This window comes from Sapajus apella, unplaced genomic scaffold (genome assembly GCF_009761245.1).
Source record: "Sapajus apella isolate SASKATOON/1434 unplaced genomic scaffold, GSC_monkey_1.0 scaffold37, whole genome shotgun sequence".
Classification (NCBI taxonomy): domain Eukaryota; kingdom Metazoa; phylum Chordata; class Mammalia; order Primates; family Cebidae; genus Sapajus; species Sapajus apella.
Window position 1 is genome coordinate 6,537,052 of NW_022436977.1, and position 19,843 is coordinate 6,556,894.

The window sequence follows — 19,843 nt, forward strand, 5'->3', positions numbered from 1 at the left end:
GTAATGGAAATGGGCCTGCGTTTAAATTGAAGCACTGCCGTTTACTAGCTTTGTAATCTAATTTTTCAGACTTAGTTTCATTTTTGTAAAAGGGGCATAATTGTTTCAGAGTAGTTGGGAGGATAAAATTTTTTTTTTTTTGAGACGGAGTTTCGCTCTTGTTGCCCAGGCTGGAGTGCAATGGCGCGATCTCGGCTCACCGCAACCTCTGCCTCCTGGGTTCAGGCAATTCTCCTGCCTCAGCCTCCTGAGTAGCTGGGATTACAGGCACGCGCCACCATGCCCAGCTAATATTTTGTATTTTTAGTAGAGACGGGGTTTCACCATGTTGACCAGGATGGTCTCGATCTCTTGACCTCGTGATCCACCCGCCTCGGCCTCCCAAAGTGCTGGGATTACAGGCGTGAGCCACCGCGCCCGGCAGGGGAGGATAAAATTTAAAAACACAATTACATAAATGCATATGAAGAATTTATCCTGGCTGGGCGAGGTGCCTCACCCCTGTAATCCCAGCACTTTGGGAGCCTGAGGTGGGCAGATCACTTGAGGTTAAGAGATCTAAACCAGCCTGGCTGACGTGGTGAAATCCTGTCTCTACTAAAAATACAAAACAATTAGACGGGTGTGGTAGTGTGTACCTGTAATCCCAGCTACTTGGGAGGCTGAGGCAGGAGAACTGCTTGAACTGGGAGTTGGAGGTTGCAGTGAACTGAGATCACACCACCACACTCCAGCCTGCCTGGGCGACAGAGCAACACTCTGTCTCAAATAATAATAATAATAAAAAGGCCAGGTGAGGTGGCTCATGCCTATAATCCCGGTACTGTGGGAGGCCAAGGCAGGTGGATGATCTGAGATCGGGAGTTTGAGGCCAGCCTAACCAACATGGAAAAACCCTAGCTCTACTAAAAATACAAAATTAGCCAGGCGTGGTGGCACATGCTTGTACTCGCAGCTATTCGGGAGGCTGAGGCAGGAGAATTGCTTGAACCTGGGAGGCGGAGGCTGTAGTGAGCTGAGATTGTGCTGCTGCAGTCTAGCCTGGGCAACAAGAGTGAAACTCCTTTAAAAAAAAAAAAAAAAAAAAAAAAATAGGCCGGGCATGGTGGCTCATGCCTGTAATCCAAGCACTTTGGAGGCCAAGGCGGGCGGATCACCTGAGGTCGGGAGTTCAAGACCAGCCTGACCAACATGGTGAAACCTGGTCTTAAAAAAAAAAAAAAAAAATGAATGAAAAAAATTTATGCTAGTACCTGGACCAGAGATAGTGACTGCTGTTTTTGTGGCTGAAGTATAATTTGATTTTCCTCTTTTTCCTAAAAGAAGTGAAATTCAACACAGAGTGTGCATAGTATGTAATTTGTCATTATGCCAAAGACTGCCATTTCAAAGATAATATCTTTATTTTTAAATTTTTATTATTTTTTGAGATGGAGTCTCACTCTGTCACCAAGGCTGGAGGGCAGTGGTGCAATCTCGGCTCACTGCAACCTCAGCCTCCGGAGTAGCTGGGATTACAGGTGCCCACCAATGCTCCTGGCTAATTTTTGTATTTTTAGTAGAGATGGGGTTTCACCATATTGGCCAGGCTTATCTCAAACTCCTGACCTCACGTGATTTGCCCACCTCGACCTCCCAAAGTGCTGGGATTACAGATGTGACCCACAGGGCTTGGCCAAAAAAATTTATTTTTATTTATTTATTTAGAGACGGAGTCTCATTCTATTGCCAAGGCTGGAGTACAGTGTTGCAGTTTTGGCTCACTGTAACTCTGTAACTTCCACCTCGGGGGTTCAGGTGATTCTCCCGCCTCAACCTCCCGGTTAGCTGGGATTACCATGCCTGGCTAATTTTTGTATTTTTAGTAGAGATGGGGTTTCACCATGTTGGCCAGGCTGGTCTTGAACTCCTGGCCTCAGGTGAGCCACCATGCCTAGCCTTATTTATTTATTTTACTTTCAAGACAAGAGTGTCCCTCTGTCTCCCAGGCATGATTGCAATGGCACGATCCCAGCTTACTGCAATCTTTCCCTCCTGGGTTCAAGTGATTGAACCCAGTGCCTGAGCTTCCCCAGTAGCTGGGATTACAGGCATGCATCACCATGCCCAGCTACCTTTTTTTTTTTTTTTTTTTTTTTTTTTTAGTAGAGATGGGGTTTTGCTAGTGGGCCAGGCTGGTCTCAAACTTGGGACTTCAAGTGATCTGCCCTTCCTGGCTTCCCAAAGTGTCGGGTTCACAGATGTGAGCCACTGTGCCTGGCCTCAAAGATAAATTGAATTATTTCACTCCTTATTAGAATAATGTGTTTTACATCGGTCATAGTAAGATGTAGTGGCAGGAATTCAAAATTGATTGGGAAAAGTCCTGGCTTTCAGTTCTGACAGCACTGTTTTTCAAGTTTTAGGCAAGCTATTTAACCTCTCAGGTTCATTTTATCTTTTGTAAAATTGTGATAATGGATCCATGTACCATCATAGGGTGCTTGGACAAATCAACTGAAATTTTTTTAGGTGCTTTGCAAATTGTAAAGCAGTTTGTAATTATAAGGAATAAATAGCGTTTGTGAATGATCGAAAGGAGCTTCCCCAAAAGTTATGCCCAATTGGCTATTTGGTGGTGGGGGTATGGGAAAGAATTGATGTTGTGGTTTATTTTGCTTCTGAGACAGGGTCCAACTCTGTTGCCCGGGCTGGAGTGCAGTGGTTGGTATAATTACAGCTCACTGCAGCCTTGCCCTCCTGGGTTCGAGCAGTCCTTCCACCTCAGCCTCCTAAATAGCTGGGACTACCAGCATACACTACCACACCCAGCTATGTTTAAACAATTTTGTTTGAAGAGATAGGGATCTCACTATGTTGCCTGGGCTGGTCTTAACTTACGGGCTCAAGCGATTCTCGTACCTCAGCCTCCCAAAGTGTTGGGATTACAGGCATTAGCCACTGCTTCCTGCTGGATTTGATATTTAAAAAACTTATTTCTCCCAGAAAGTAGCCTTTTTAAGGTTTTTGTGTTATGGAACTTTCTCTAAATGTAATAGAATAATATAATTAGCTCTTTCTTGTTCAGTAGTTTTCTTTTTCAGGAAAAGAACATCTTTTTTTCTTTCTTTCTTAAATAGATTAATACTTTCAGATGAACAGGCTTTCTTAGTGATTGCCCTTTTAATAATTCAAATATTAGACTTTAGGGCAATATAATCCGACAGGCTGATTGTTGTATGAAATTCTCACATACAAATTAAGTTTGGTGATAAAGAGAATGATGACAGTAATTGTAAAATTAGATGCAAAGCTTTAACAAAGGGAATAGTAAACCAAAAAGTTGCGTTTTCCGAAAAATGCAGACATCAACATTGTAAATAGGAGGTTAGCACACCATGAATTGCCACACTTTGTTTCTTATTTGATTTTCAGAAGCCCTCAGCTACTACTTGAGTAAAAGAAAAATCCCCATTCCTAATCTTGTTTTTTGCATACTTGGAAGGATTAGCATACCATATCCCCTTTTATCACTCATTTGTGGAAATGACTTAGAATTGGGAGTAGATGATGGATAGGAGCTACTGAGGAGACTAGGGAAATGCAGGTATCCTAACTTGTTAAGTAATTATCTATAGCTGAACCTCTACTCTGATTACTGAAGCTTGAAATAGGGAGTAGCACTGTCTGTGCTAATTATAGGCTAAGGGAAAAGTTCATTCATTGGCCTTAGGAAAGAACATCCATTAAGGTTTCAAAAGAAATGGAAAAAAAAAATTTTTCACAGTAATGTTGCAGCAGATGTGTTTTTTACATTTCTAGTACATTATGGATTTCTAAGTAGGATTTTGTGGACTAGCCTGAAAACATAATAAACTTTTTGCATTGCCTCTGGAAACCTTTTTTTTTTTTTTTTTTTAAACATGGAAAACGTTTTTAAAGTTCCAACTACCAGCCAAGTGTGGTGGCTCAATGCCTATAATCCTAGCACTTTGGGAGGCTGAGGTGGGCAGATAACTTAGGCCAGGAGTTCAAAACCAGCCTTGCCAACATGGTGAAACCCCGTCTGTCTCTACTAAAAATACAAAAATTAGCCAGGTGTGATGGCTCGTACCTGTGCTTCCAGCAACTCGGGAGGCTGAGGTAGGAGAGTCGCTTGAACCTAGGTCTGGGAGGTTACAGTGAGCCGAGATTGCGCCACTGCACTCCAGCCTGGGCAAGAGTGTGACTCTGTCTCAAAAATAAATAAATAGATATTCTTTTTTTTTTTTTTTTTTTGAGACGGAGTTTCACTCTTGTTACCCAGGCTGGAGTGCAATGGCGCGATCTCGGCTCACCGCAACCTCCGCCTCCCGGGTTCAGGCAATTCTCCTGCCTCAGCCTCCTGAGTCGCTGGGATTACAGGCACGCACCACCATGCCCAGCTAATTTTTTGTATTTTTAGTAGAGACGGGGTTTCACCATGTTGACCAGGATGGTCTCGATCTCTTGACCTCGTGATCCACCCGCCTCGGCCTCCCAAAGTGCTGGGATTACAGGCTTGAGCCACCGCGCCCAGCCATAAATAGATATTCTTAAAAAGAAAATTCTAACTACAAGTTTGCAAAGTTTTGAAGATGAGGGTTGGGCAGAGAAGGTCTGTAGTTTGTCTGAAAGCTATTAACAGTTTTCACTGCAGTAATTTCTACATGCCTTAAATCAGTTACTATGTTAAGTGGCCAGCACTATTTATTTTTAGGCTTTTGGATAAATAAATAATTAGCATAAAAGCAGTCGCCTTATTTAAGGAGTGTCTTCTCTATGAAGAGGCAGGGTGTACTAGAGACAGTACAGAGCTGTATGTAATCAATCACCTGATGGATTGTAAGATGAAGATTAAAGTGTGAGAATTTTTATTTCAGAGAATGCTTGTTGAAGAGAAGAATACAGGAAAGGCTTTGTGGGAGTTACTGATCTCATACTTAGCTATCAGATGTCTGGCTACATATATAGTTAGTTGAATGCCATTGAAAGGTACCACAACTTCTGAGATAACTGAAGATAGAAAATTCAAGTGGCGTAAAGAAAAATGCATCATATATGTCAAGTCAGTTAAGCTGATGGGTTCATATGTAGGATTATGTGCACAGTGTATTTCATTGAGACAGCATGACATAGTAAAGCTTTTTATGTTTGGGACAGCTCTGACCAGGTGGTTTATAAGCAGTTGGCATTAGCTTTGTCAGATGATTTGGGAGTGAAGAGTGCTATTGCAGGGTAAACACTGAATATCTTTGTTCTTAAAGTACTAAAATACCAGTTGTTAGCCCATTTTCCTTCTTCCGCAGGTAAAAAACAAGAAGCAGATGAGTTGAGTGGAGATGCTTCTGTGGAAGATGATGCTTTTATCAAGGTAAAGTGTTAATTACTCAGGATAAGATGTTTCTTTTAAGCCTAGTATTTTGCATTATGAATTTTGTGTGTTTTATTGAACAGTGGTCATTGAAGTATGTAGGTTAAAGATAGAGACTTACATAATATTGACAATATGTAATATTGTCAATCTCATTAACTCTCATAATTGAAAAATAGAGTAAACAACTTTTTAGTTAAATGAGATGTAAAAAACTAAAAATAATAATCCGTTTTACCAGGCCTTTAGGTAGAAAGCTGGTCAGGGATATAGCTACAAGACAATAGATATATGTGTTAGCTCCTGGACAAAATACCACAGGGAAGGATATTGATAATTTTTTTCTGTCTGCTCATTGCATTTAGTTTTTGTGTATAATATACAGAACTTAGATTAATGTAGACCTTAAAATACAGACAGAAAATTGCTGATGTTTTACCACTTGGTAAAGATCAAATTAAGGGTCCAGCGCTGTGGCTCATGCCTATAATCGCAGCACTTTGGGAGGCCTAGGTGGGCAGATCACTTGAGGTCAAGAGTTTGAGACCAACCTGGCCAACATGGTGAAACCCCATCTCTACTAAAAATACAAAAAAAAAAAAAAAAAAAAAAAAGCCAGGCATGGTGGTGCACGCCTGTAGTCCCAGCTACTTGGGGGCTAAGGCAGGAGAATCACTTGAACCCAGGAAGGTGGAGGTTGCAGTGAGCTGAGATTGCACCAGCGCACTCCAGCCTGGGTGATAGAGTGAGACTCCATCTCAAAAACAAAGATCAAATTAAGAAATTTGTTTTGCCCTTTAGAGATAAATAAGCTAGGCCTTTTGGGCCCAAAAAGGAGGGTGCATTTCAAAACTGGCTGGCCAGAAAAATTAAGGATGTCATTTTAATAGGGGTTGTGGCAGTTCTATATACTACATATAGAGAACAAGCTATTTTTAATTGTAATTGCAGTTTTAAAATTTGTTTTGTTTTATTTTAATGAAAAGTGATCTGCTGCTTATTAGGTCTTTAGTATTGTGGTATTTTCAGGAATTATTTAATGTAGTTTGTCTTGAACTATGTGCATTTATGCACCCATATATTCTGTTTTCTGTGTATAACTAGTCCATATTGTCATCATGTCTCTTGATGTTTTTGTGTTTTACCATAGTCAGCTCATGTTCTTTACACAGCCATCTCTCCTGCTTCCTAGCTGTCTTCACTCTTCACACTGCGCGCACACACACACACACACATACACACACACACGATGTTTTGTTGAGGAGTTAACCTGAAATCAGATAATTTTGGGAACTGTTTGCCCAGGGATCCATTAAAATTGATGATTGCATGCCTATAATCAGCTTTTGTTTGAGCCTTTAAATTTTGCTATTCTGTTATCCTTACGATATATGTTCCATTAGGTTTACTTTTTTTGTTCTTATTTTCTCCAGTTGCCTTCACCAGTAAGTGTATCATTAAGTTGAGATTTTCCATAAGCTGTAAAAGCATTATGACTCAGTAAAAAATCTTTTACTTTTCAAACGTTTGTTTTAGCTCCTCAGTTCATAAAAACGTTGCAGTTGTTTGAAATGTCCTAAGAAGATATATACATGTATTCAGAGGAATAATAGTACTCTCTCTTACATGTGCTGCAAAGGATGCCTTTGTGTTATTATTTTACATAAAGTGTTCATAATGTCTACAAGAACAGGGGAGCTTTTTGCTGTTTGTTTTTGGGTTTTTTTTGTTTTTGTTTTTGTTTTTTTGAGATGGAGTCTCACCCTGTCGCCCAGGCTAAAGTGCAGCGGCGCAATCTTGGCTCACTGCAACCTTCGCCTCCCAGGTTCGATTCTCCTGTCTCACCCTCCTATGTAGCTGGGATTACAGGCATATGCCACCCTGGCTAATTTTTGTATTTTTAGTAGAAATGGGGTTTCACCATGTTGGCCAGGCTGGTCTCAAACTCCTGACCTCGTGATCCACTTGCCTCAGCCTCCCAAAGTGCTGGGATTACAGGCATGAGCCACCACGCCTGGTTCTAGGAGCTTTTTAAAAAATTCTGTTTAAACACATCTTCAGTTTATTTTTGGAAGTATCAACATATCTGTGATATATTTGATAGAAATTAAGTGAATGTATTTTTCTCATCTCCCATGGTTGATAATTTTGGAATTTATACAGTAATGGGTAAATTTTACCTATTGCCTAAATACCAGAATAGTATACAAATTGCTTCTGTGAGTAAGTGAGGAAATTTGTCAAAGTTGGCACTTCAGAATAGGTGAGATCACCTTAGTAACTTTCTTGATCTTTCTTGTGCCTATTCTTCTGCCATAATACAGCTGTGTACTCCGTTTTCAACCCCTACCGTTCCCCCACTCATACTGTAATATGTTTGGTCAAACAAGATGTCCCCTTCTCCCCAAGCACTCTACATTCCAAAATAATCATATTCCTTCTCTGTGCCCACCTCTAGATAGATATTTCAGTTTCCTCACTGCAGTTTAGCTGTGAATGATTCGTAGTCATGCCTCTGCCTCTTTCACCTTTTAACCGAGAAACCTTTTCTTAAATCTGCTGGATTTACTGTAAGAACAGGAAAAAAAAAAAGAAGGAATGTTTATTGCTTTCACTCCTTTCTCTGCACTTAATCAGAGGAAATTAGGCAGATTGCTGATTTTGTTTTCACTGAAGTACTGTATATCCATAAACTTTGAAGGACAAACAGACCAATCACAACCTATGTTCCCCTTCCTAATTGGCATTTGGCACAGTGGTAAATTTCAAAGCAAATACATTTCAATTAGTTATTGGCATATTTTTCAAGAACAGTCATTGATGCAGCAGTTAGGAGTTTCTTATTATTAGAAATCAATTTTGTTTTAATGTATAAGACTTCCAAGGTCTTTGAAGTTAACTCAATCTACGGCACATGGAGAAATCAAGCCGTATTTTCTGGACAGCTCCTAGAGCTGGCTTGGTAAATATTATAGGGTATCTCTAGTAGCAGTTCAATTATTGCGCATTTTAATATGAGAGATTTGAGAACTCAGATTCGTGTTTGATAATCTTGGTATTAGACCTCCTATTTTTAAAGACACAGTTAATATATAAGGTAAAATGATTGAACTTTGGGAATATTAAAATATGATCAAATTTGACACATTTAAAGGTATAAATTACCAAAAACGTTTGGTGGATAGTCCACGCTACTTTGCCTCTAGTTGTACCAAATTTTCTTACCATTAAAAGGACTGTGAATTGGAGAATCAAGAGGCACAAGAGCAAGATGGAAATGATGAACTAAAGGACTCTGAAGAATTTGGTGAAAATGAAGAAGAAAATGTGCATTCCAAGGAGTTACTCTCTGCAGAAGAAAACAAGAGAGCTCATGAATTAATAGAGGCAGAAGCAATAGAAGATATAGAAAAAGAGGACATCGAAAGTCAGGTCTTTAGCCAGTTTTTTTTAAAACATGACACAGATACATTAAGTTTTAAATAATAAAAAGTGTTTTTTTTCCTAGTTCAATTTGGAAGTCTCAGAATTTTTAAAAGATGTGTTAATAAAGCTACTTATAAGTCATCTAAAACCCTACCACCTTAGGCAATCTTTTAAATTTTTGCTTATTTCACATAATATATATTTTTACATAATTGTTACACAGTAAGTTGCTATTTATTCTGTATTTTCATGTAACATATAATTCCATAATTTTACCATAATTTATTAGACTGATTTCTACATATCTAATAGATACTTTAATTTGACACATTTTAAGTTTTAAGGCTTTTTTCCTACTCCACGATGAATGAATGTATCAGTTTCATTCTGGCATTGCCAACATTACTTGGTGATATGCTTTTTTCCCCCTTCTGCTACCTTAGCAGGTATAAAAGGTTGCTTTAATTTACATTTCTTTGGTTATATCAAGGGTGGGGAACTACTTATGAAAGTTTAATTTTAAAGCAGATAATACTTCATTTATTATCTGCTTTCACTTACAGACTATTTGTCCTGCTTTAAAGTATGTTATTACATTTTAAGGAAGTCAGTGGGTTAAGGAGTCACTGCTGTTTTAGTATTCATAGTTAAAACACTTCCCTTCTACCTACCCTAATAAATGAGAGGCTCAAGAGAAATGTTTCTAATTTTCTAGCGACATGGCTAAATTTTTTTTTTTTTTTGGCATAAGAAGTATAGTCTGAATATTAAGCACTGATTTAGTACCCATGGTATCATAGATATTATACAGAACACAAGGCAAATGATAAGCAGGTATAAGCATAAAAGCATTCTTATGTTACCCAGATATTTTGTAAAGCAAAGCTATTGTATACCCTTTTACTTAGGAAATTGAAGCTCAAGAAGGTGAAGATGATACCTTTCTAACAGCCCAAGTAAGTTTACATTTAGTCCTATGAATTCAGTGTTGTGGGTGGAAGGGCTTGGAAAAGGAATCTTATTTTGACTTCATAATTCTTTAATTTGAACTGTGTTAAATTTAATAATGAGTTATTTACATGACGTACACAAAGTGCTTAAAACTGTTGGCAGCTGAAATTTCTGTTGCCTGAAAGATAATTGGAATTATTATGAGTTTCCCATCATATTCAGAATTTTAGAAAAAAGGCCATCCTTTCTGTAAAACGTAACTCTGGTTACTAGTCTTTTGAGAAGTCTGCATTCTTCTTGATTTTTTTCTTGTCACTTGGTATAAAATAAGCCATTTAAAAGTACTAATATCCTTTTCAAAGCTTTATTTAAAATTTTGTTAACACTCCTATAATAAGCGTAGTCTAAAAATGATTAAAAATTTCTAGAAATTTACTTGGTTTCTGTGTGTGTGTGTGTGTGTGTGTGTGTGTGTGTGTGTTGAAAATTACTGCACTTCAATGTGTAATAACATTTGTTGCTGCTATATATGATACACATAGTGTATGTTTTAAAGTGACTGAGATGCTATAAAAAGACATCTATAATTTCTGCATTAAAAAATTATCCTTTTTTCCCCTCATATCTGTAACTAAAGAACCCTTGCTTTTGTGTCCTCTTTATTTGTTTTTATTTTTAATCTTATAAAAACCAGAGACAGTTTGGTGGTTTTGATCCAAGTTGGTTTTAATCTGATAAATGAACGCATCACCCTTTGAAGGGAGTCAGTGCCTGTTGGCATGTATTAGCTCTAGAATTACCACAGTTATCCAAGTAGGAGAGGATTGTGTCCTCTTTAAATGGTGTACTTTCAAATAAACATATATAGGTTCCTTTGTTTACTAGATTCAGGAAAAATTGTGATCGTGTCAGTTATTTCCTCTGGGTAGTACTGCCTAGAAGAGTACTTGGGCTTGCGTTCATGGACTACTTAGTTGACTGCCTCTGCATGCTTTCTTTTCTGCAGCATTCTTGCCTTTGAAATGCTGGTGAGCCACAAACGCTGCTGAGGCTATATATTGCCTCTCTGTGTGTTGCAGTGGAGGAGAAATTGCATTTTGGGGAGAAATGTTGCTAATCATTTGGAATATTCAAGAAGGAAATGTTAGGATGGTGAATGTCTGTGGGCCTGCCCCTAAGTACATTGATTTTGTAGTGATAAAGAATGTATAAGGGGCCGGGTGCGTTTGCTAACACCTGTAATCCCAGCACTTTGGGAGGCCAACGCAGGAGTATCACAAGGTCTGGAGTTCTAGACTAGCCTGGCCAGTATGGTGAAACCCCATCTCTACTAAAAATATAAAAAATTATATATGGTGGTAGTTGCCTGTAGTCCCAGCTAGTCGGGACTGAGACAGGTGAATCACTTGAACCTGGAAGGCTGAGGTTGCACTGAGACAAGATCAAGCTACTGCACTCTAGCCTAGGCAACAGAGCAAGACTCCCATCTCAAAAACGAAGAATCTTGAGGAAGATTAACTCTCAGATTGAGGGAGTATCTTTTCTAGATTACTGATTTGCAAAAAGGGGAAGTTGAGGTGTTATTGGCAGTTAGAAATTAGCTCACATCAAGGACCACTCCTAGTTGTGCATGTTGTGATTTGTATGAAGGCATCATATCTAAGGATCTCCACTTAAATAATAAACTTTATTAGAAACATTTATTTCATCTGTTTAAACAGATGAAAATAAAGTATCTAAAGGAAGACCAATTATGTATTTCTTATCAGGGAGCAAGATTTTGCCACATTGTATCAAAAGATAAGGTTACATTTTTAGAGAACTTTTCTTTAAAATAACCTTTTTCTGTTTCTAAATAATGTCTAGTGGAACATCTAGAAACACAAATGTGTCTGTGTTCCATTATGATCTAATGTTTCTAAACATGCTTACTGAATGTATTACTTGTGCATTCAGGGATACTGCATAGTGTAACAATCACCTAGCTTCAGCTTCTTTCAATTATGGCCAGTCTTATTGTCCTCTATGCCTCTATTTACTTTCTCCCTTCTGCATTATTTTGAAGCAAATCCAAACATATTTCCCTTGAAAAATTTCAGTTTGTAGGCCGGGCGCGGTGGCTCAAGCCTGTAATCCCAGCACTTTGGGAGGCTGAGGTGGGTGGATCACGAGGTCAAGAGATCGAGACCATCCTGGTCAACACGGTGAAACCCCGTCTCTACTAAAAATACAAAAACATTAGCTCGGCATGGTGGCGCGTGCCTGTAATCCCAGCTACTCAGGAGGCTGAGGCAGGAGAATTGCCTGAACCCAGGAGGCGGAGGTTGCGGTGAGCCGAGATCGCGCCATTGCACTCCAGCCTGGGTAACAAGAGTGAAACTCTGTCTCAAAAAAAAAAAAAGAAAAATTTCAGTTTGTATCTCTAAAAGAGAACTCTTATTTTTTACATTAGCACTCCTAAGATATAAATGTTAATATTATGAAATACACAGGATTCAAATGTTCAGTTTACTATAGTTTTTTTCTTCTCCCTATTATGTCTTGTTTAAATCCAGATACCAGTAAGATCTGTATATTGTGATTGATTGAAATGTTTTAGGTCTCTTTTAATCTTGAGGTTTTCCCTTCCATCTTTTTTCCTCTTACTATATTATTTGTGGAAAACATCAAGTTGTTTATCCCTTAGAGCAGGGGTTGGCAAAAACGGAATCTTTTGTAGTTTGCCAGTTGCTGCCGTAGAGCTTCCAAGGCCTAGATTTTGCTGATTGCATTCCTGTGGTGGTGTTCAACATATTCCTTTGTTTATTGTATTTTTTGTAAATTGGTTGTAGCATCTAGAGGCTTGCTGTCAGATTCAGCGTTAACACCCCACCCCAGCACACACACAGCCACCTCATAGGTGTAGTACTGTAGTCTTCTATTTGGATGCACATAATATCTGGTTGTCTTTTTGTGATAGTACCAATCATTGATGATTCATACCCCATTAGGGGTTGCAAAGGGATGCTATTCTAATTCTATCATTTCTTCCTTGTTAGTTGGAATGTTTCTAGAAAGAGAAACTTCCCTCCCTTATTTACTATTTGGTTACCCAGTGGTATCATTTACATAGGAAAGCCAGGATATATGTTTGATTCTTTCCTTTTTATTTACCAATTTTCAGAATATTGAGCTGGTTCACTGGCTTCTCTGACAATGGCCAGTTAGTTCTTAATTTTTCCTTTTTTCTCCTTTTAGATTCATTTTGAACTCATGGATTTGAATATATGTAATGTATTTTGGTCCATTGCAGTTATTATCCTTAATACTTAAATTGTTCCATATAGTGAGAGCCTCTTAAAGTTGGCTCTTGAGTCCTTTCAGCATGATCCCAGTAGACTTTGATTGATTCCGTGCTTGCTAGTATGTAAAGATGTGCCATTTCCTGCTCTAGACCTATAATTAGACATTTCTTCCTTATAGTGGTAAGTGGTATTTCAAGAAAACAATCTAGGTGGTGGAGGTATTCACTGCTACTGAGTTGTTCATTGTTTCTAGGTCTTTTTGGTGTACAGTGCTAGAGAAAACATTGTAGTTTTCTTTGTTTTTGCTTGTTTTTACTTTTAAGATCAAATAGACTTTCAATTCATATGGTACTTCCAAGATAATCATTTCCCTTACCTCACGGTACACATACAACAACTTTAGAATGATAATATACCACCAGTGTAGTTACGGAAAGTAATTTAAGATTTTTTTAAGACATATTTTTCACCAGGATGTTCCCCTCTGGGGATGAACAAATCACTGTGTTTTAAATTTGTTCTATTCTGTATGGTTGTGTCACCCACTGATACATGTCTAGGTTGACTTGTTTCATTTATTTTCAGTAGTTAGGTATTGCTTTTGAAAGTTTAGTCTGGGCCAGATGTGGTCACTCATACCTGTAATCACAGCACTTTGGAAGGTCGAGGTAGAAGGATTGCTTAAGGCCAGGGGTTCAAGATCAGCCTGGGCACCATAGCAACACCCTGTCTATACAAAAAACTTTAAAAATAGCTGGGCGTGCTGGTCCATGCCTCTAGTCCCAGCTCCTTAGGAGGCTGACCCAGGAAAATCACTTGACCCCAGGAGGTCAAGGCTGCAGTGAGCCAAGATTGTGTCACTATACTCCAATCTGGGCAATAGAGCAAGACCCTATCTCAGAAAAGTTAGAAAATTTAATCTGGCAGGATGCACTGGCTCATGCCTATAATCCCAGTACTTGGGAAGCTGAGGCATTCAGATCACTTGAGCTCAAGAGTTCGAGACCATCCTGGGCAACAAGGCAAACCTGTCTCTACAAAAAATATGAAAGTTATCTGGGCATGATGGTGCTCACCTGTGGTCCTAGCTACTCAGGAGGTAGCTTGAGGTGGGAGAATCGCTGCAGCTCGGGAGGTTGAAACTGCAATGAGCTATTATTGTGCCACTGCACTCCATCATTGACAACAGAGCAAGACTCTGTCTCAAAAAAAAAAAAGTATGTGTGTGTGTGTGTACACATATATGCAGCATATTTGTACAGGGATATGTCTATTTTAAGCCTGTCTCAGGCTTTGACTTAAATCTTAAATCTTTAGGCATTAGCCGCTAGGCAGTTACACTAGGTAGACTTTGGTTCAGATTCTACTTCTATTACGTAATTACAACATTGTGATTGTGGCACAGGTTATTAGTCAATTTCTGTGTCTATAAATGAATATTATAATTCTTAGTTAATGTAGGGATTAATCATAGATTCTGATGTAGTATATGTACAATGGTCATTTGTAGTGTTTTATAACTTGAACATAATGCTTACTTGAGAAATTTCTGGAGCTTTTTCTCTAAAATGTTCTTGTTTGCTAATGCTTTATTTTTATTTTTACTTTGTTGAGATAGGGTCTCACTCTGTTGCCCAGGCTGGGGTACAGTGATGTGATCTCCACTCATTGCTGCCTTGGCCTCCCAGGCTCAAGTGATCACTGCACCTCAGCCTCCCCGGTAGCTGAGACTACAGGTGTGCACCACAACACCCATCTAACTTTTGTATTTTTTGTAGAGATGGGGGTTCGCCTTGTTGCCCAATCTGGTCTTGAACTCCTGAGCTCAAGCATTCCACCCAACTCGGCCTCCCAAGTGTTTGGATTACAGTCATGAGCCACCATGCCTGGACTTAACTTTAATTCTTTAAAATTTACTCTAGTCACAAGAACCTCTTCTGTCTATGGTAACATCATGTATCTTCCTTTTTTCTATTTGCCTTTACCCCTAATGTTTCACTAACCTCAAAAATCTTACTTTTTTTTGTCACATGAAATCTATATACCTTTCACAGCCAGATTCACCTCTATCTCCTCCACAAAGCTTTCTTTTATCTCTCTTTTATTTAGTGCTTTACTATTCACAGACTATGTTTTACATCCATTACACCTTACTCAATTCTTGATACTATCTTACATAGTTCACATGTGAACTCCATTTTATAGGTAAATTCATCTAGCTAGATGACATACCACGGAGTAAAACTGTTTCAGTGATAAAGACAGGGTAAATACCTAGGTGGCATCATGCCTAGTGTGATATTCTTTTCACTAAATAATTCCATGCTAGCAAATGTTTTCTGAGAGTTCTGTTGTACTTAATGCCAAAGTTAAGCCCTTCAGATAAAAATCAAGCAGTTAGTTCAGTCTTTCCAGCTAAAAACAGCAGTCTTAAAGTACATTTATTTAGTATGTATTTATTTGAATACATACTAAATTCAAATAAATGTGTATGTAATACATACACATTTATTTGAATGAATTTATTTAGTAAATTCATTCAACACATAGTTTTTGAATACTTAATGTGCCAGTGTTTTGCATGTTGCCAGATAGGTAAGTAGTGGTTTAAAGTTATTTTGAAGGTTTGTTTTAAATATCAGTCTGAATACAGTGTTTACATTTCAAGTGAGGGGAAAGGAGGTCATTTTACTTAGCCTATACATGTACATATATCATAAGATAACCTGTGGGAAGCAGTAGAATTGCATATGTAGTAAATACTTGGTTAACTGAAAATAAACCTTAGGTTTGTCTTTGTCTCTTATTAGTTATTGCTGCTCCTAGGATGAAATGAAAATAAATAAAGGAGCTTTATGTAAGTCCTTTAGCATTTGACTAAGGATTGCAGATCCTACTATGAAGAAATGAGTACTTACCTTACAGATATTTGATTCTTCTTCACATGTGAAGTATTCTTTTTCAGGACAAACTTGAATGGTTAATTTAAAAGGATGTTTTACATTTAGTAAATAAATGCTTTACATTTACTTATTTGCTATATTCCTCATTTGGGAAAAAAAAAAAACCTGTTTTTAGTGGGGGATATTGTTTTTATAAAGTCGCATATCATGTCTGTGCATATATATCTAAAGATGGGAAATTTCCCATTGTATTTCTTAGTTTGTTTCCTTATTGCAAATATTTTGGGCTTATTTAGGACTTACGGTTCGTGCTATGTTTGCTGCACATACTGCATAGTAAAATAAACAAGCATTTATATGGTTCATTTTTTCTACTTAACCCAAGTTGTTTCTGTACTTCACCCGCATTGTAATTAGTTTTGTTTTCTAGAAGCTGGGTCAGGCCATTTCCCTAGTGACATTTAAGTGTATGTCATAAAGTTTCTCTTTAAATTATGAAACCCTTCAGAAGAAATGCTGAATTACTAAGATAAATACCTAAAAATTCTGCAGCAAGTAAGAAAAACCTTACTAGTTACTTTAGCAACTAGAAATAACATTATAATGGACAGGAACTACATTAGAACAAACTTTGTGTTTTACATCATAGTATTTTTAAAATTTTACTTTTTAAAATAGCCTATGATTTGGATATGTTTTGTTTTGTTTTTTTTTTCTTGAAGCTTTCAGTATTGCATCTCTAAAATAATAACTTGGAAGTGGTATGCTCTTGGGATTCAAGGTAGATAAGGAGAGTCAAATTGCATTTTTTTAAAAAAAAAATTTCTTTTATTTTTTCTAAAATAGAGACAGGGTTTTACTAGGTTGCGCAGGCTGGTTTTTAACTCTTGGACTCAAGCTGTCTTCCTGCCTCAGCCTCCTAAACTGCTGACTTTACAGGCATGAGCTACCACGCCCGACCACATGTTGCATTCTTTAAGTTCATTTATTCTGCTTTAAAAAGCTCAGGTGTCTCAGTTTATTTATTCCCTCAAGAAAAAATACTAAACTAAAAGAGAGTTTGAAAGAAAAAGATTTATCCATAATTCAAGCATAACTCATTCTTCTCTTGCTGTCTCTGTCTACCATTCCACCCATGTTAAAGTGTTTTCCTTTGTTTTCTGAATACTGCAGATTGGACACAAAATGCTTAAAAATATATTGTAGTAAAACAATTTATTAAGACATTCTTAGAGACCAGACACAGTGGCTCACACCTGTAAACCCAGCACTTTGGGAGGCCGAGGCGAAAGGATCACTTGAGACTAGCCTGGCCAACATGAGGAAACTCCATCTCTACTAAAAATACAAAAATTAGCCAGGTGTGATGGTGCATGCCTGTAATCCCAGCTACTGGGAAGACTGAGACATGAGAATCACTTGAACCCGGGTGGTGGAAGTTGCAGTGAGCCGAGATCGCGCCACTGCACTACAGCCTGGGTGATGGAGTAAGACTGTCTCAAAAACAAAAAAGAGAGAGAGAGAGATTCTTAGAGCACAGTGTAATGGACTTATTTAGTGATAGAATTTACACTGCTATCAATTGATGATTTACTAGTTCTGGACTATTTTACTTCTTATGGCTGAGTTTTTTAGTATTTTTAGTTTCTTTCATGTACTTTAGCTGTAAAATAATTGGTCATTCCCTGGTTGGCACACTTTAGGTTAGTCCATATATCATTTATTAATAAAATAATTTCGTAGAAATTATTATGGTTGGCTGGGCGTGGTGACTCATGCCTGCAATCCCAGCACTTTGGGAGGCCAGCCAAGGCAGGTGGATTGCCTGGGCTCAAGAGCTCGAGACCAGCCTGGGCAACATGGTGAAACCCTGTCTCTACCAAAAAATACCAAAACAATTAACCAGTTGTGGTGGCACACATCTGTGGTTCCAGCTACTCAGGAGGCTGAGGCGGGAGAATAAACCTGAGCCTGGGAGGTGGTGGTTGCAGTGAGCCGAGATCACACCACTGCACTTCCAGTCTGGGTGACAGAGTGAAACCTGCTCTCTCTCTCACACACACACACACACACCACGTAGAGAAAGCAAGAAAAAGAGAGTGGAAAAAAGAAAGAGCTTAGAAAGAGGACACACACACAGGAAGGAAGGGAGGAAGGGAGGGAGGGAGGGGGATGGAGGAGGGAAGGAAAGAAGGATGGGAAGGGAAGGGAAGGGAAAAAGGAAGGAAGGGAATTTAAATAGACACATTATCCAAGTGCACTTTTGAGCACATTGTAAAATATTTGACATTTTTAAGAAGTGCATGCTTTTATATGAATCTAAAATTATATTATAAATATGCCGTTTAAAGTTCTACTTACGTTTCAGTTTTGTTTTTTTTTTAACTGAGAGGTTGTCATTCTGTAAAAGCAGTAATTCTCCGTGTCCTCTCTACCAGCAGCATTACTATCACCTGGAACCTTGTTAGAGATGCACATTCTTAAGCCTCACTCTAGACCTTCTGAATCAGAAAATCTGTTTTATTTTCCAAGCCTTCCAGGGGTTGTAATGCATGCTCAAGTTTGAGAACCACTGCTCTAAGGCTTTGTATGTGGTAATTTCACAAGTTTTACATCACCTGACTTTAAACAACATACTTCTGCTTAGTTTTTCTTTTAAAAGTTATTAAAGGCCAGGCGAGGTGGCTCACGCCTGTAATCCCAACACTTTGGGAGACTGAGGTGGGTGGATCACCTGAGGTCAGGAGTTCGAGACCAGCCTGGCCAATATCCATCTCCACAAAAATACAGAAATTAGCCAGGCGTGGTGGTGGGTGCCTGTAATCCCAGTTCCTTGGGAGGCTGAGGCAGGAGAATTGCTTGAACCCAGGAGGCAGAAGTGGCAGGGAGACAAGATTGTGCCATCGCGCTCCAGCCTGGGTGACAGACCAAAACTCCATCTTAAAAAAAAAATTATTAAAACACTTGGTAAGGCACAGTGGCTTGCCCTGTAATCCCAGAACTTTGGAAGGCTGAGGTAGGAGGAACGCTTGCGCCCAGGAGTTCCAGACCAGCCTGGGTAACATAGCAAGACCTCACCTTCAATTAGGATTTTTTAAAAAATTAGTAGTCCCAGCTACTAATGAGGCTGAGACAGGAGGGTCGAGGCTACAGTGAGCTGTGATCATGCTGCTGCACTCTACCTGGATGACAGAGCAAGAATCTGTCTCAAAAACAAAAAAACAAAAACAAACTCTTAAGCCAATCTTAAATGGTTTATGCCTGTAATCCCAGCTACTTGGGAGGATAAGGTGGGATAATCAGGTTGAGGCCAGAAGTTTGAGACCAGCCTGAGCATCAATAGCAAGACTCGTCTCTAAAAAATAAAACGATTCTTTAATTTTTTTCACTTATTGAGATTATAATGTGTATTACTTTATTCTTTATAGTCTTGTATTTGGGAAATGTTGGTTCCATGTTGGATGTTATTACTTCAGTGATTTTTGCAGTATTTGCTTGGTAGAGTAAATTAAGCCTCTCCCCTTATGACACTTCTGTTTTTAAGCTAGCACATTGCTAATTTTAATTTTAGTGAAACTGTCAAATATTTTAAAATTAAAATCATTTTTTCTTTTTTTAATCCTACTGCATTCTTAATTTATATAAGCAAAAATCATTGTTTTTCAATGTGTGGGTTACTTGTTTTGATTATCTATAGCACAACGCCATTTTAAAATTGGCTTGTCCATCAGTATATGTGTGACCACTATGAACTTTTTTTTTTTTGAGACAGGGTTTCACTCTGTCACCCAGGCTGGAGTGCAGTGGTGTGATATGAACTCATTTTTAACACATTAAAAGAATGAATAATTTGAAACTGACCTAGTAACTATTCTTCTAATGTCTAATATACTTAAAGGGGAGTGTTG

At 38.4% G+C, this 19,843-nt stretch overlaps 1 protein-coding gene across 11 annotated transcripts in view; it reads left to right on the forward strand.

The window, feature by feature from the left end:
* SLTM (SAFB like transcription modulator) overlaps window positions 1-19,843 on the forward strand; it is a 56,404-nt gene that overhangs the window by 13,927 nt on the left and 22,634 nt on the right. For 7 of the 11 annotated variants that reach the window (XM_032297307.1, XM_032297309.1, XM_032297306.1 and 4 more), the window contains 3 exons: window positions 5,307-5,371; window positions 8,606-8,803; window positions 9,706-9,753. In XM_032297307.1, the coding sequence (XP_032153198.1) occupies window positions 5,307-5,371; window positions 8,606-8,803; window positions 9,706-9,753 (311 nt within the window). The remainder of the gene's footprint in view (window positions 1-5,306; window positions 5,372-8,605; window positions 8,804-9,705; window positions 9,754-19,843) is intronic. The other 4 variants (XM_032297311.1, XM_032297313.1, XM_032297312.1 and 1 more) reach the window with 2 other exon arrangements.